At 43.0% G+C, this 13,607-nt stretch overlaps 1 protein-coding gene across 1 annotated transcript; it reads left to right on the top strand.

The window, feature by feature from the left end:
- Positions 1-395: 395 nt before the first annotated feature.
- On the top strand, positions 396-7,674 carry LOC135394461 (uncharacterized). The gene is made up of 13 exons (XM_064625201.1): positions 396-645; positions 748-822; positions 1,448-1,501; positions 1,607-1,637; positions 1,706-1,774; positions 2,119-2,169; positions 2,391-2,498; positions 3,442-3,531; positions 3,598-3,663; positions 3,819-3,917; positions 4,021-4,226; positions 4,865-5,024; positions 7,586-7,674. Exons 1-13 carry the CDS (start codon positions 493-495, stop codon positions 7,672-7,674), a joined length of 1,251 nt encoding a protein of 416 aa, XP_064481271.1. The 5' UTR covers positions 396-492.
- Positions 7,675-13,607: the final 5,933 nt, after the last annotated feature.

The raw sequence follows: 13,607 nt of genomic DNA, 5'->3' as shown, positions 1-13,607 counted from the left end.
CCCTCTTGGCAATGTATCTGTCCTGTGTTGTACTGAAGACTACAGTGCCTATTTTTCAAGGCTGTATTTACAAATATCATTCTATATCTGCTGTGTTACTCCTTGTATTAGATGCAGTTTGCCATAGCACATTTCCTGCTTCGAAATGAGGTAGAAGTAGTGCCTTGTTCCTGGATCATTGGGAACCAGTGTGCTTGGCCGAATGTTCCAACGTCAAAAGTCAAGCGCATGATAAAAAGAGGCGTGCCCCCAGGCTCGGATTGGACCAAGTATGCTATACAAGTGAAAGGCGTTTTCTGTAAGTCCTCACAGTTTAGAGCATGCAGATGGGCAGAATTCCACTTATTTGTTGCCGTTGACCTATCACTGTAGCGTCTTATGAAGAAGGTCGCAAGAGATTGCCGCTCTCAGAGTTCACGTCGGACCTTGGCTCAGACACCACATTGAAGAAGAGAGTGTCAAAGAGAAAGTACATTAGTGACAGTGACACAGATGAAATTCCGACAAAATGCCGGAGATGGGCCTCCCACGAGAAAAAGAAGACAAGGAGGGCACAAAAAACACACAAATCGGTGTGTCCTTCAATTCTTCAAGATGACTTCCCACGTATACCTGATAACTTCCCACCTGGTTTGTGCTCTGCAGGTATTATCTTCACACCAAACCCAATTTAGCCTTTGTGAATTTTTAGGGTGTTAGCCACTTCCCGTAAAACCATATTTTTTCTACTTCACATGTTCCTCTTAGAAAGCGGTCCAGCACCTCAAGATGTCACACAAAGCAGTGCGACACCTGCTCCAGAACAACGCATACCAGTGGCTGGTAGGTATGTGTGTTGTATGCACGATGCGGAACCAGGCATTTTGTAAGATGACTGAATGACATTAGGCATTTGACGAAGTGCCTGTTACGGTCAGGCATCTACAATTTGCCGGAAAAAGCTAAAAGGTATAAGACGCCCCAAATCGGTTAATCATGCAAAGGAAGGCCTGGTTTTGTGTTCTTCCTTTCACCTATATGAATGGTGCCTGAATCTGGTGGACTACCCTTGAAAAAAATGTAGCTCCCTGCACGTGTGTAAATTAGGAAGTGGGTTCAGAGGCAAAACCAATGAACTTCTGCCAATGTACGTGTGATTTTGCAAACATCGATCGGCATTTTTCTTTCGACATAAGAAATCATACAAAATACTCGAAATCATACTGTGGTGCTCGACAACCTGCATTGCACTCATCAGGTGCACTTCGACTGCACAGCCCTCATACACACGACAGAAAACGTGTTCAGATTGTACGTAGGGCTTTGGTCTCTAAATGAACAGTCATGCTGAACATGGTTGTTTCTGATAGAATCCTCTTTTTGTTCTAGCAATGCTTGTGGTGATCATTACAGGAAGTTAAGATGAGTGTGGGTATTTCACTTATTTTGTGTGTGTACATTTCATTAGGCATCTCACCGGTCATGTCTCAGTTTTGTAGTGGCACCCAGTCATCCCTGTTTGGTAAGTGCCTGTCCTGTGTATAATGCAGCGAGTTTTTTAGAATAGAGAGTCCCCGTGTTCCTCTTCTGTTCTTAATAAAGGTAACTGTATTATTGCACAGAGTAGAACGTGATTATGTACCTTTTCGTCGTTTATCGTAAGTATATCCTGCGCCACAGAGGAGAGGAGGTATTCTACAGAGTGTACAGCTTCGTTGTATTGCAGGCATCTCTGGTCCTATACTACCAGGCCCATGTGAGTCCATACAACGTGCAGCAGAAAATACACACTATGGTATGTGGCAGGCCCTTTGTACCTTACTCTCGCAGTGATTCTTTGCGAAAATAAGATGAGCATACGTGTCGGTGACATGTCATGTACGTGTTGAGGAAGTGTGGTTAAAACAGGAGTCGTCACAATAATTCGTGGTGTAAGATACATAACCACTGCACATGTAAATGCTTCTGACGTGCTGCTGGCAGCATGTAGATGTCGTTTCTCAATACCCATTACAAATCACGAAATATTTTACCGTTTTCACTTAATCATTTCAACACATTTTCATCCTTATGATATTTACACAATATGTGATATTAACACAATGTTTCATCCTTGCTTTTTGCGGTTTTGTGCGCTAGGCACCCCAGACACTGCCCCAGACATTGTGCGTCCATCCAGCCTGTCTCAGGGTAAGACTTCCTTGCATGCGCATTTCACTTGCACTGTGGATATGCTGTTTTGTATGCTGCAATTCCCAGTCAACAGTGTTCTCTCAGCAACTTATCTGAAATACTCTATCGCGGTCTGTGCGCTCTGCTCTTTGCAGTATGTATGCGACAGTTTTGCCATACACCCGCATTTTCATGATCTGTCATCATATTATAACATGGAATAATTTGCTTCTCCGTAGCACTGCACCGATACGACATGCCTAAGTCAGCCTGCTCTGCCTCTGCTGCTAGTGCCTTTGATATACTCCCACATGCAGATGAATGCATCGAGAGCGTAACTAACCATGGTAAGCTAAATTACTCTTCTTCAAGAAAAAAAATCACGTAGTGTTTGTTATACAAGCATTAGATTTGCCTGCGTAATGCACGTAACACACAATTTCCAGGTGACCAACAATTAAAAATTACTGAACTTGTTTTCTTTATTACTTGTCTTCGAGAATCGTGTGTCAGCACTGTTCGGGCCAGCTGTAATACTTCCAAGCCGAAACTACTTGTACCGAACACAGTAAGCACATGAATCACCTGCAATGGCACAATTTGTGGCAAAACTCCAAGCTGCAGTGGGATTGAGCCTAAATTTTCCTCTTGTGTCCGCATGACAGTTCAGCATCATCTGCAATGTACAGTCAACCAGCGGTTTGGAGTGGTACAGAGTGTGGTCACAAACTATCATAGCAGATGATCTTCCCACGGTAGTGGTTGTTCTTGTTGCGCTTAAGTTCATGCGTACCTACCGAGTTTTAGCCTTACTTTTGCAAAATGTGGAAGAAGCCTCGCTGTCAGTAGAACCCATTTTGGGCATCTCCAAAAATGGGCCAACGTTACACGTGGGTATCCATCGATTCTGCTATACGTTTTTCAGGAACCCTAATTAAATTAGTTCATGAGTCGTAATTTGGCAGGTGGAGAATTTCTCGCGTTAAATGATTGCCTCAGCATGTAAACCGTCTGCAAAACGGAAACTCTGCAGCTCTCATATAGTTTTGTAATATTTCAACATGAGATTAAAAAAAAAAAGAAAAATCCAGTAGGTATGGACACAAGGAGCAGGTACTCTGCTATACATGCTACTTCATCAAAATTTTAAGAGCTCTAGTTCCATCCACTCACAGCTAGCCGTGTAGCCAGACCTCCAGGACAGGGGCGGGTGGCTTGATGACTATAGACTGTGCTCTATTTGGTGTTAGTACACAAGCAGGTAACTTACACAATAACTTTACTTTTCAGGTGGGGACGTTGGTGTAACAAATAGGGACTGTGCTAGTCACACAGAAAGCGACACCAGCTCACGGCATGTACAGGAGCTGTCGTCACTTCGTGAGTTTGCATGATTGGTCAGGGGTACTCCATTTTCATGTTTCATTATGTTGATCTTTATTTCAGGCCGTGTTTCAGTAACAGGTCTGCGACCAAACATTGCCTCGGAAGCCAACGCACCGTATCCTATTGGTACCCTGTTATTTTTTTTCGTATGAGTTTTTAATCTAAACATTATATCACGGTCACAGTGCTGCAGTAATACAATAGTTTCATGCAGAATCATATCCCACATACTGTACTTTCGTTGGTTTTTCACACAAAATATGTTTCTTGTTTTCGCTCAGCACTGGACCGGTGCAACACGCCTACATCTTCAAGCCCTTCAAATGTGACATCAGCGTGCTCTGCTCCTGCTCCTGGTGTCAATGTGCTCCCACATGCAGGCGAGTGTATCATACAGCTTGGTTGACATACTAAGGATGGTTATGCCTCCTAAGGGTGCTGTAATATGGGTAACACCAAGCTAAGTTTGCTTTTGTGGTGCAGAGTTTCAGCGTCAAGTTATCCGCCAGCTGCACGTTATCCGCCTCATGCTGCAGCAGCAGGCTGACATTAATCAGCACACGTGTGGAAACCCTCGAACATCCTTGCTTTCGAAACCTCAAGAAAACATTATTAAGAAGCCATTTGATAACCTCGAAGAGTTCAAGGCCTTTGAGGCATCCCTAACCCCTGAGAAAGAAGAGAAGCTTGTAAGTTTTTATTTATCAGTTCTTGCTCTTATGCATGCATATGTTTCGGGGCTTTGAATGTCGAACCAATAGCGTTCTAGGACACAGAACAACAACGTTCGTTTGCTTCACCTCGTCTATTTCCACAGCCAGTTAGCGGCCCATTACTGAATGCAGTGTGCAGCCAGAGTTCTGGGAGCAGTGCGAAAATGTGTTGGCGATGCATTCTTTGTATTGAATTGTGCTATTAGGAGCATATGCCCTATTAGTTTCCTTCCGTGAAACGTACATCGTGTTCAGTAGAAGTTGCTTGCTTGTGATACAGTACACTCGTCAGCAACAGCACAGTCAAGTTTACTCCTTCTTGTGCTAGTGTCCTTGTGCAGGGTTTATTCAAGTGTGTACGAACTAGAACAGCACGCTATTCCTGATGTGTAGGCACCTAAAAAATAAGTTACGAAATTGCATGACAAGTAAACTGCTGTCATGACTGGTACCGCGGTCATTGGTCTCGGACTCAAATGGAAACAAGTACATACTGCCACATTTCAGCCAGTGCTTCAGTCTTTCACCAGTGAATCTGTCCCTTTGCTATAGCGACCGGTGCACTAGACACTAGTGTAGAAACGGGGACATAATATTTGGTCTTTTTAATGCAGACACAGGAGCTACAATACCTGGGTGGGAAAGACATCAAGTCAACAACTCGTCGCATTCTGTGCTACGTCATGACTAAGAGAGTGGCTAAGAACTATAGCTGGGTTGGCCACAAGGGAAAAGACAAGTTTTGCCTTCTCAAGATGTGCAGTGCAATCATGAGTGAGTGGTACAATTCCCCGACTAGCATTGATACAACCAAGCTAGTGGTTCCATGATTCAAAAACGAGACAGCCTGTGCTTGTACGATCAAGAAAAATGACACACAGAAGACAATTCCAACGAGCAGGATGGTTAACTTTACGAGAAACAAAGGTTAAATGTTCACGCAAACACCTCATACCAAAAGACAAGGCACGAGCTGTTAGCATTTGTTTCCAACTATTAACAAGCTGGCTGTGGAGACGTTTGGTTTGAACAATGAAAAAATGGCTAGGAAGCAAGCGAGCTGGTGAAGATGATGCATAATGTAAAAAACCCCGAGACTAGGGAACACGAAGGGACAGACACAACACGTTTGGTTTGAGCTGACTGTCACCTTTCATTGCCCAAGCACAGCCTGTTTTCTTTACGGTTCATGCTTCATAGTTACATATGCTCTTATATCGACTGTGCAGCCTCATTCGTTACGGCGTCTCTTGTTGGCCTCCTATGAAGCCAGTAGTGGTGGCGTTGCATTGTCAGTAATATTTCTTACTGTTTTATTGATATTGTTTGTTGGTATCATTTTCGCTTTAAGAACTTCCTGCTCCTTTCCGTCAGGATGTTAGAAAGCTAAGCAATAGCACGATTGTGCTAAATATTGAAAGTAGGCTGCATTCTCTTTTACACAATAATAGCGAATCTGTATGAAACAGGTACGAAAACTGCACAGGCATGGTTTTTGTAGTCTGTCTGTATAACCGTTTCGAGTACGGGTGCAAATTATTGCGTCACAGCGTATGATCGTTCGAGGCAGTTCTCCCTGCACTCAACACAGGTAGTTTTGCCTTTAGGTTTGCCTCAGTTTGACGTAATTTGGCAGGTGCCATATTTCATGTGTGAAGAAACTGCAAGAAACGGTACCTCCCAGGCAAAAATTTGGAGTGGGACCACTTCAAAGTGGTTTATTGGACAGGTCCCACTTTGAGTGTGGGACCACTTATAGTGACTGGGACCAGTTGAAAGTGGAACCAGCTTCACGATGGTCCCACTTGAAGTGGAACCAGTGGAATTGATCCAGTGGTCCCCTCTGCGAAGTGGTCCGGGATCCGGCCACCTAGCAGCTGGGACCACTGAATGCATGACCGAAAATAATGCGTAGAAATGCACATATTGCTCAACTAATTACCGTTTATTCTGCTAAAAGCATACACTGAGCAGAAAGAAATAATCAATACATCTCTACATTTACATACCACGTCGTATAAATCTGATCACTCACTGTGTCTAGACAAAGCATATGCCTGACTGTGCGATGCACTCACGGACCACAGGGAGCTTTCGTTCGTTGGCCACCTCACATCTTGTATTTTCTTAGAGAAGATGACACGACACTCCTGTTTTCCATGCAGGTCGCGACATACACCCCATTCCTCTTCACCGTACGTTCGGAATATTCTTATATATCCTGTTTCTCTTCAAGTTCCTCCGAAGTTTCTAAAACGAAACATCTAATTAATAGTAATCAAAACATCACGGTCATCACTCATACCTGCAAACATTCGCGACGTGCAGTCCGATTGGCGTTTCACAGTGCGTTCTTGCCTCTACGCTGTTCACGTCTTCTTGGCGTCAGAACTCTTCCGGGAAATCGACAATGTGTTGCACAGGAACCATTGTCATCGCATTGTCTTCCAAAGCGCACTGAAACACACGTAAATACTGCACAGGAGATACACCATCACCATCCTTGCGACGGTTACTGAAGACAAAACCAACTCTCTGCGACGCGTCGAAGTTCTAACATCCAACTGCCACCTGCCACTCTCGCTCCGTCGCTAGCCTGTCGCTCTCTCCTCTCCCTCTCGGCTCTCGCTCGCCGTTTGAAGTTTGAATTGCCGTGGCGTCTTCACATTGCATCAGCCTCTGCAATTACATTTTCTTTTTTGTTGTTGTCTTTCTTCTAGTATTTAGCTTAATTTTTGTTGTTGTTGAGATGTATTTTTTTACATTTCTCTAGTACTTAATATGTTATGATATTCACCTCAGATGAGAATGTGCACGAATTGGAGTTACAGCATTCGCAGACGCGCGCACCTGGATAAACAGCAATAAAAAGAGACCATGCCTGTGCTAAAATAGATCAGAATAATAGATCAAACAAAACATGGCAAGTGTGGACAAGATGAAATCTCAAAGAGGGAAGCTGGGAAGCTGCCCAACTTGGAGTCTCAGCGACCATTCTGGGAACAAAATGGTACCTGTGAGGCTCCAGCTGGAACTTCTGGAACCATCTGAGACCAGAGTGGTACCACTGATGTCACCAAAGTGGAACCAGCCACCCCACTTGAAAATCCAGCTGGGACCATCCACATTCAACTGGAACCATTCCGGGACCATCAAACATCCAACTGGAACCAGTCCAGATTCAACTGGAACCATTCTGGGACCAGTCCAGATTTTCGCCTGGGCTGTGCAGCTTTCAGCACCTGTGTGTTTAAAAATCGGATAAAAAAGCCAACCCACATGTATACGTATGTACAGGACATGCTTTAATTTTTTTTCTTCTTTTCATATCTCAGATGCGGTGAGGGGAAACAGAAGGCTCCGAGATGTAAACGCTTTCGAGGTAGAGAGTGTCATACAATCATACCTCCGGCACGCAAACTGAGTGTAGTTGAAAGTTGTATGTAGTGAATAAAATTTGCCAGAGCACTACACACTGACTCAGGATTCGGCTGGCACTTTTTTATTACACGAATCATTTGTCCTCATGTGTGTGCAAGTCTGCGTCACGATCGAGAAATGCAGTGAAACGCCTGGGACTTGTGCACCGTACAGTATATATGTAAACTTTTGGAGCACTGTCTGGTAGTGTGGACACATCAAATAACGGTAGGTACATTAAGGGCCATTAACATCCACGTGACACATTCGTGGGATATTCCTGGGCATGTCCAAAGGCCTACCACTGGGACATGCATATGCCAACCCAGGGACATTTCTGGAATGCAGGGGGGATATTGAATATCCATAGAGGAATATCCCTGGGCCGTTTGTGGGATGACGTTTTGTTGTCTGGGGTACCTTCTAAAGTGAGAACTGTTTGGTCAGAGGAGATGTACTGCCTTCGATTGCGCAGTCGAGTAGTGAGATAGCACAAACATTAGAAAACTTAGAAATTCAAGGCTCCGGTTTTTTTTCTCTTTCGCATTCTTGCTTGTATTCTAAACATTGGACGTTTGGCTCCTCAACTAATTGGATGTTCCCAATTTGAGTTACCGAGTGAATTGAAACGAAAGTATCGTTCCCTGTTGAATGTGGATTACGGACTACATGAAGATGAAGAGAACATGTGTTTTGCCTTCTCCGTGATTGCTGGACTACATCCTGCCTCGCATCACAGGCGGAGGGCATCTTCCTACAGACCATACATAACACAGTATGTATTTCCTGATACATTTCCCGTAGCTTTCCCAAAAGATGTAGAGATATTTGAGAAACGTAATGAAATTAGCATTAATGTGTACGCGTACGAAAAGGAAGAAAACTACATTTACCCCATCAAAGTTGTTGATGAGGAGGGTCAGAAACATGTGGACTTGTTACTAGTTGACTCTCATTTTGTGCTCATCGCAAATTTTAATGGATTGTTTGTTCCACGTGGACAATTTCATTGTAAAAGATGTACAATGGGCTTCTGCTCAGAGGGAAGTCTGAAGTGTCATTTAAGTATGTGTAAGCAACAGAAAGTAGCCAAGACCATTTACCCAAAGAAGGGAGAGACATTAGCATTTGCAGGGGAACATCTCATGTCAGAAGTTCCCTTCTACTGTGTGTATGACTTTGAAAGTGTGCTGTCACCGTGTCTGGATTTAGGAAATGTGTATGAAGATCACATCCCCTCTTCATTTTGTCTGTTAGTGATACGCGCATCCGACTCATATGTCCTCCAAAAGCATCTGTATCGTGGACCTAATTGTGTCACTGTCTTTATGGAGCTACTGCACAGACTCCATGACGACATTTTGGAATGGATACGTACAATTGCCCCTCTAGAAATGACCGCAGAAAACGAGCAGCAGCATGCCACAGCAAGTCACTGCAACGTTTGCCAGGAATCTTTTGCAAAGAAGCAAAAAGTTCGTGACCATGACCATGTAAGTGGAAAATTTCGACAAACTTTGTGTAACACCTGTAACTTAAAACTGAGAGTGCCTCCTAAGATTCCAATCATTGCACACAATGCCAACTATGACTTGAGTTTTCTTTTGACTCACTTGCATTTGCTTAAGAAAGTAGACTAAAGGTGATTGCCAGTAGCTCCCAAAAATTCAAGGCTATAGACGTTGGCTCTTATCGATTCCTAGATAGTTTAAACTTCCTGAATGCAAGTCTCGAAACATTAGTGAAAAATCTACGTGAGAAAGGTGAAGACAACTTTCGTTGTCTTCGTCAATTTTTTCCAAACGAAGAACACTTTCAACTAGTTGTTCGCAAAGGAGTGTTTTGTTACAATTTTGTCACCACTTTCGAAGCCTACAGTGAGCTTTCTCTACCTCCTCGGGATCAATTCTTCAACACTTTGAATGGGACAGAAGTAAGTGAAGAAGATTATTGTCATGCACAGAGGGTCTTTGAAAAATTTCAACTCCGTAATCTGGGAGAGTATATTCAGACCTATGTTTACTCACAGACGCACTGCTTTTAGCAGACGTGTTTCAGGGCTTTCGTAAGTGGACACTTGACTTTCACAAGATTGAACCTTTTTACTTTGTGTCTCTGCCCGGATTAAGCATGTCTTGCGCCCTAAAAATGAGTAAGGTAGAGCTAGAGTTGATTCACGACCCTGACGCATACCTGCTGATTGAAAATGGCATACGAGGAGGTATTACACAGTGTTCGCTGAGGAAAGCGACTGCAAATGTACCAGGAACAGAGCAGTTTGACCCCAAAAGCCCAAGTAGCTTGATCCACTACATAGACGTTAATGGGCTTTACGGTTCAGTAATGAGAGAACCACTACCTTACGGAGGTTTCGAGTGGCTCACAGAGGATGAAATCACGAACTTGGATATAACACACCTCCCAGATGACGCACCTATGGGTTACTTCCTCGAGGTAGATCTAGCATATGACAAAGAAATCCACCAACGTCACAGAGATCTGCCAGTTGCCCCCGAGAAAATGTCAGTTCCCTATGATCTGCTGTCAGAGTATCAAAAGGAATTGATGAAGAAGTTTCACCTTCCTGAGAAAGCTACCGATGCAAAATTACTGTTGACATTATTCGACAAAGAGAGATATTTTCTACACTATCGCAATCTGCAGTTGTATATGCATTTGGGCTTGCGTCTCACCAAAGTTCACAGGGTTCTAAAGTTCAATCAAAAGCCCTTTCTCCGATCCTATGTGGACTTCAATCACGATCTTCGAAAACGAGCTACGAATGCCTTCGAAAGCTCCCAAGCTAAGATTGCAATTAATAGCGTGTACGGACGTTCGTGTATGCAGGTTAGAAAGTTTGTAAACTGTCGTCTCACAGTAACCGACGAACAAGTGCTCAGACTCCTACGCAAACCAAACCTAAAGGAGTTCCGACCGCTGAGCTCTCATGTTATCCTCTTCCAATTCTCTCAATCTGTGCTCCGCATGAGACAGCCACTGTACCTAGGATTCGCGATACTGGAACTGTCCAAGCTGAAGATGTTTGATTTTTACCACAACCACCTTCATCTTCTTTCTTCATCCACATTTCTTCATCATAAAGTTGAGTGAAGAGAAAGCGCTTCTCGAACTAGCTGACAAGCATCTGGATAACTCTAGCTATGACCCCGATCATCCGTTATATTCGGCGAAAAATAAGATGGTACTGGGAATGTTTAAAAACAAGATGCCTCGTGATCACATTCTCGGTTTCAGTTGTCTGAAACCAAAACTGTACGCTCTCGAACTGAGTAGCAAAAAGCAGTACAACCGTGCGAAAGGTGTGAAACATTCTGAAGCACAGAAGCTTCTTTATTCCCTGTACACCGACGCTCTTGAGTATGGCAGAATACACTCTATTAAACAGAACCTGATCGTACACAAAGACAATGTAAACAAAAGTGTCTCAGTGACAAAGATTGCTCTCAACCCTTTGGATACAAAGCGTTACATTTGTGCAGATGGAATTGAAACGTTCCCTTTTGGTTTTCACACCTAATCATATGTATGCATCGGACAAGTGTAAACAAAGATGGAAGCATCAGGATGGTAAATGATGGAAAAGCCAATTACCATCTATATAGATGTTACCCTTTCTTTATTCTTGTGTTTTTTTCTAACAAGTGTTTAACACTAAAGGAGTGTTGATTGTACATATCTTCATTTGACTTATTCAGTGCACCTTTTTTCCTAAGTTTTTTTATGTGAATGAGAGAGTTGTCACTTCCTTAAATAATGAAACTTTTTCAAAGTGTTTGCAAAAAAAGTGGAGTATGTACTTTGCAAAACAGCTTGTTTCAGTTCTCTTGTTTTCAAAGTGATGATGAAATTGTGACTGTATAATACTTTTCGCCATTTTTGTGAGCTGCCTGATGTAATGTATCCTACTTTCTTGCTAAGATGACTAAATAAAGGCTCTTTTCTTTTCAAAAACAAATTTATTCACTTTTAGAGTACACTACAACATGACATATTATCTGTTTTTCGTGGTATCTGTTTACGCACAAGTATTGCTATCAACCTATCATTGAGTTTAAAGTTGGTGTGTGAGAACCTCCGAGTACACTCTTCAAGTAGAAACCCACAGCAGAGAAGACTACCTACATAGAGACAATAAACTCCACATGTGGCTGAGCCGTATCCCTGAAGTCGTTTCCTGTTGTAGTGAAATGAAGATGCTGGGTGTATGAATTTGTAGAACTCCTTGTATAGTGGTCGCATTCCGTAGCTATCGAAATAAGAAATGCTCCTATCGTTAGAGATATGGAATAGAGTCCAGTGTTCTCCCGGGGAAGATCTTGGAGCTGTATTCACCACATAAAGACCCGGTCCAGCTTTTTGCAATGCAATTTCATCGCGAGCGAAAGTTCCACGAAAGCATGTCCTTGTGCAATGGTTCCGAGCAAAAGCTGCATAAAATTCCCATTCTTCCATTTTGATTCGTTTATACGAATTTAACGCGTCTGTCTTTGTTTATTTCCAGAACACGAGGTGTCTCGGAAACAAAGAGCACCGTGACAGCTTCTGTAAGGTTAGCAGCAAATGTCAATGTGAGACGAACATTAGCTTGAAGCACTGGACTTAGTGACTGCAGTTCCACATCCGGTGTGAGGTGATAATAAAGCATAAATGTCTCTTTTGCATATGCAGCCGGAGCTAGAGGTATATCCTTGCTCTTAAGTTTGTGATGCAAATTCATGTATCCCTTTGCATAGATGTCTCGTTGAAAGTCGAAGTCGTCGGTGTAGTGTTGACCGCCAACGTCGAGCACTGCTCTTTTGAGTTTAAAATTTTCAAGCTTAAAAGGGTTCCGTTCTCTATGACCCTGATATGCTTCACTCTTGACCATCAATATGGTCAACTTAGAAGGAACTCGTTCACTATAGAGATCATCAAATATCACCTGAGATTGGTTTGGAGCGATTGTCCTATACTTAATCTCTAAACCTCGAAGAAGGTATGTGGCGGGTGTCGTTTGAAGTCTTCTTTCAATGCCAACGAGTACGCTTGGAGAAACCTGCACACGTCGGAGGTAGAGCGCAATTCGAGAAAACTCTATTGTATGCTTTTCAGTCTCGCTGGGACCAGAGAGGAGCCTAAATTCGTCAGTGCATTGTCTTAGCACCACTCGTATATCGGTGTTATTAAGGACAAATTTATCTTGCTGACAGATGTCGCTAAAGATAGGAGAACAAAGATCACAGAGAGTTGATCCTTTGGTGCGTTTATAGCGTGCGAAAAGTCCTTTTGCTTCGTTGGGGACAGCAAAATTTTCAGATTCTCCCACTGGATCTGGTTCGTAAAGCATTGCAGACAGGGTGTGAGATTGAGTAACATTGTTTGCATTTGTAACAATGTCCAAGTAAGAACGATAGGCATAATGTTCGAAATTAGATACCAGAGTCGAATTAAGATAAATGTGGACATGATGAAAGAGAGAAGATGCAAATGCTTGTACAGGAATAACGTTGTCAGTTGTACTGCCAGTTGTAGTCAATGCTGCGTCTCCATTTTTACGCACAACTCTACATTGAATGTGTAAGAAACTCGACTGGAGATCAAAGAAGCCGCCACCGAGACCTGGAACATTATATTCAATCACACCGCTCGAGGTAGGTGCAGAAATGGGGAAAAACTCCACATATTCTGACTTCTCCAGAGAAAAGTTTGTCGGTGGAACAGAAAACAGGTCCAACTGATTTGTTGTGCAGAAGCAAGAATTTTTATGTACTAAGGCGATGGTAGACATCTTTTTTTCCTCAGGTGAAAAAGTCAACCTTTCTTCGTTTCTTCGTTGGTTTTACTGATCGATCAATTCTGTTGCCCTTCCTTTTATTACGTTTCCTACCCTTCCCTCTGAGTCTATGCAGCAACTCGTCACGAGTTGAATGGATGGTG

This window comes from Ornithodoros turicata, chromosome 1 (assembly GCF_037126465.1).
Source record: "Ornithodoros turicata isolate Travis chromosome 1, ASM3712646v1, whole genome shotgun sequence".
Taxonomy (NCBI): Eukaryota; Metazoa; Arthropoda; class Arachnida; order Ixodida; family Argasidae; genus Ornithodoros; species Ornithodoros turicata.
Note: the sequence above shows the minus strand (reverse complement) of the source record. Positions and strands in the feature narration are given on the sequence as shown.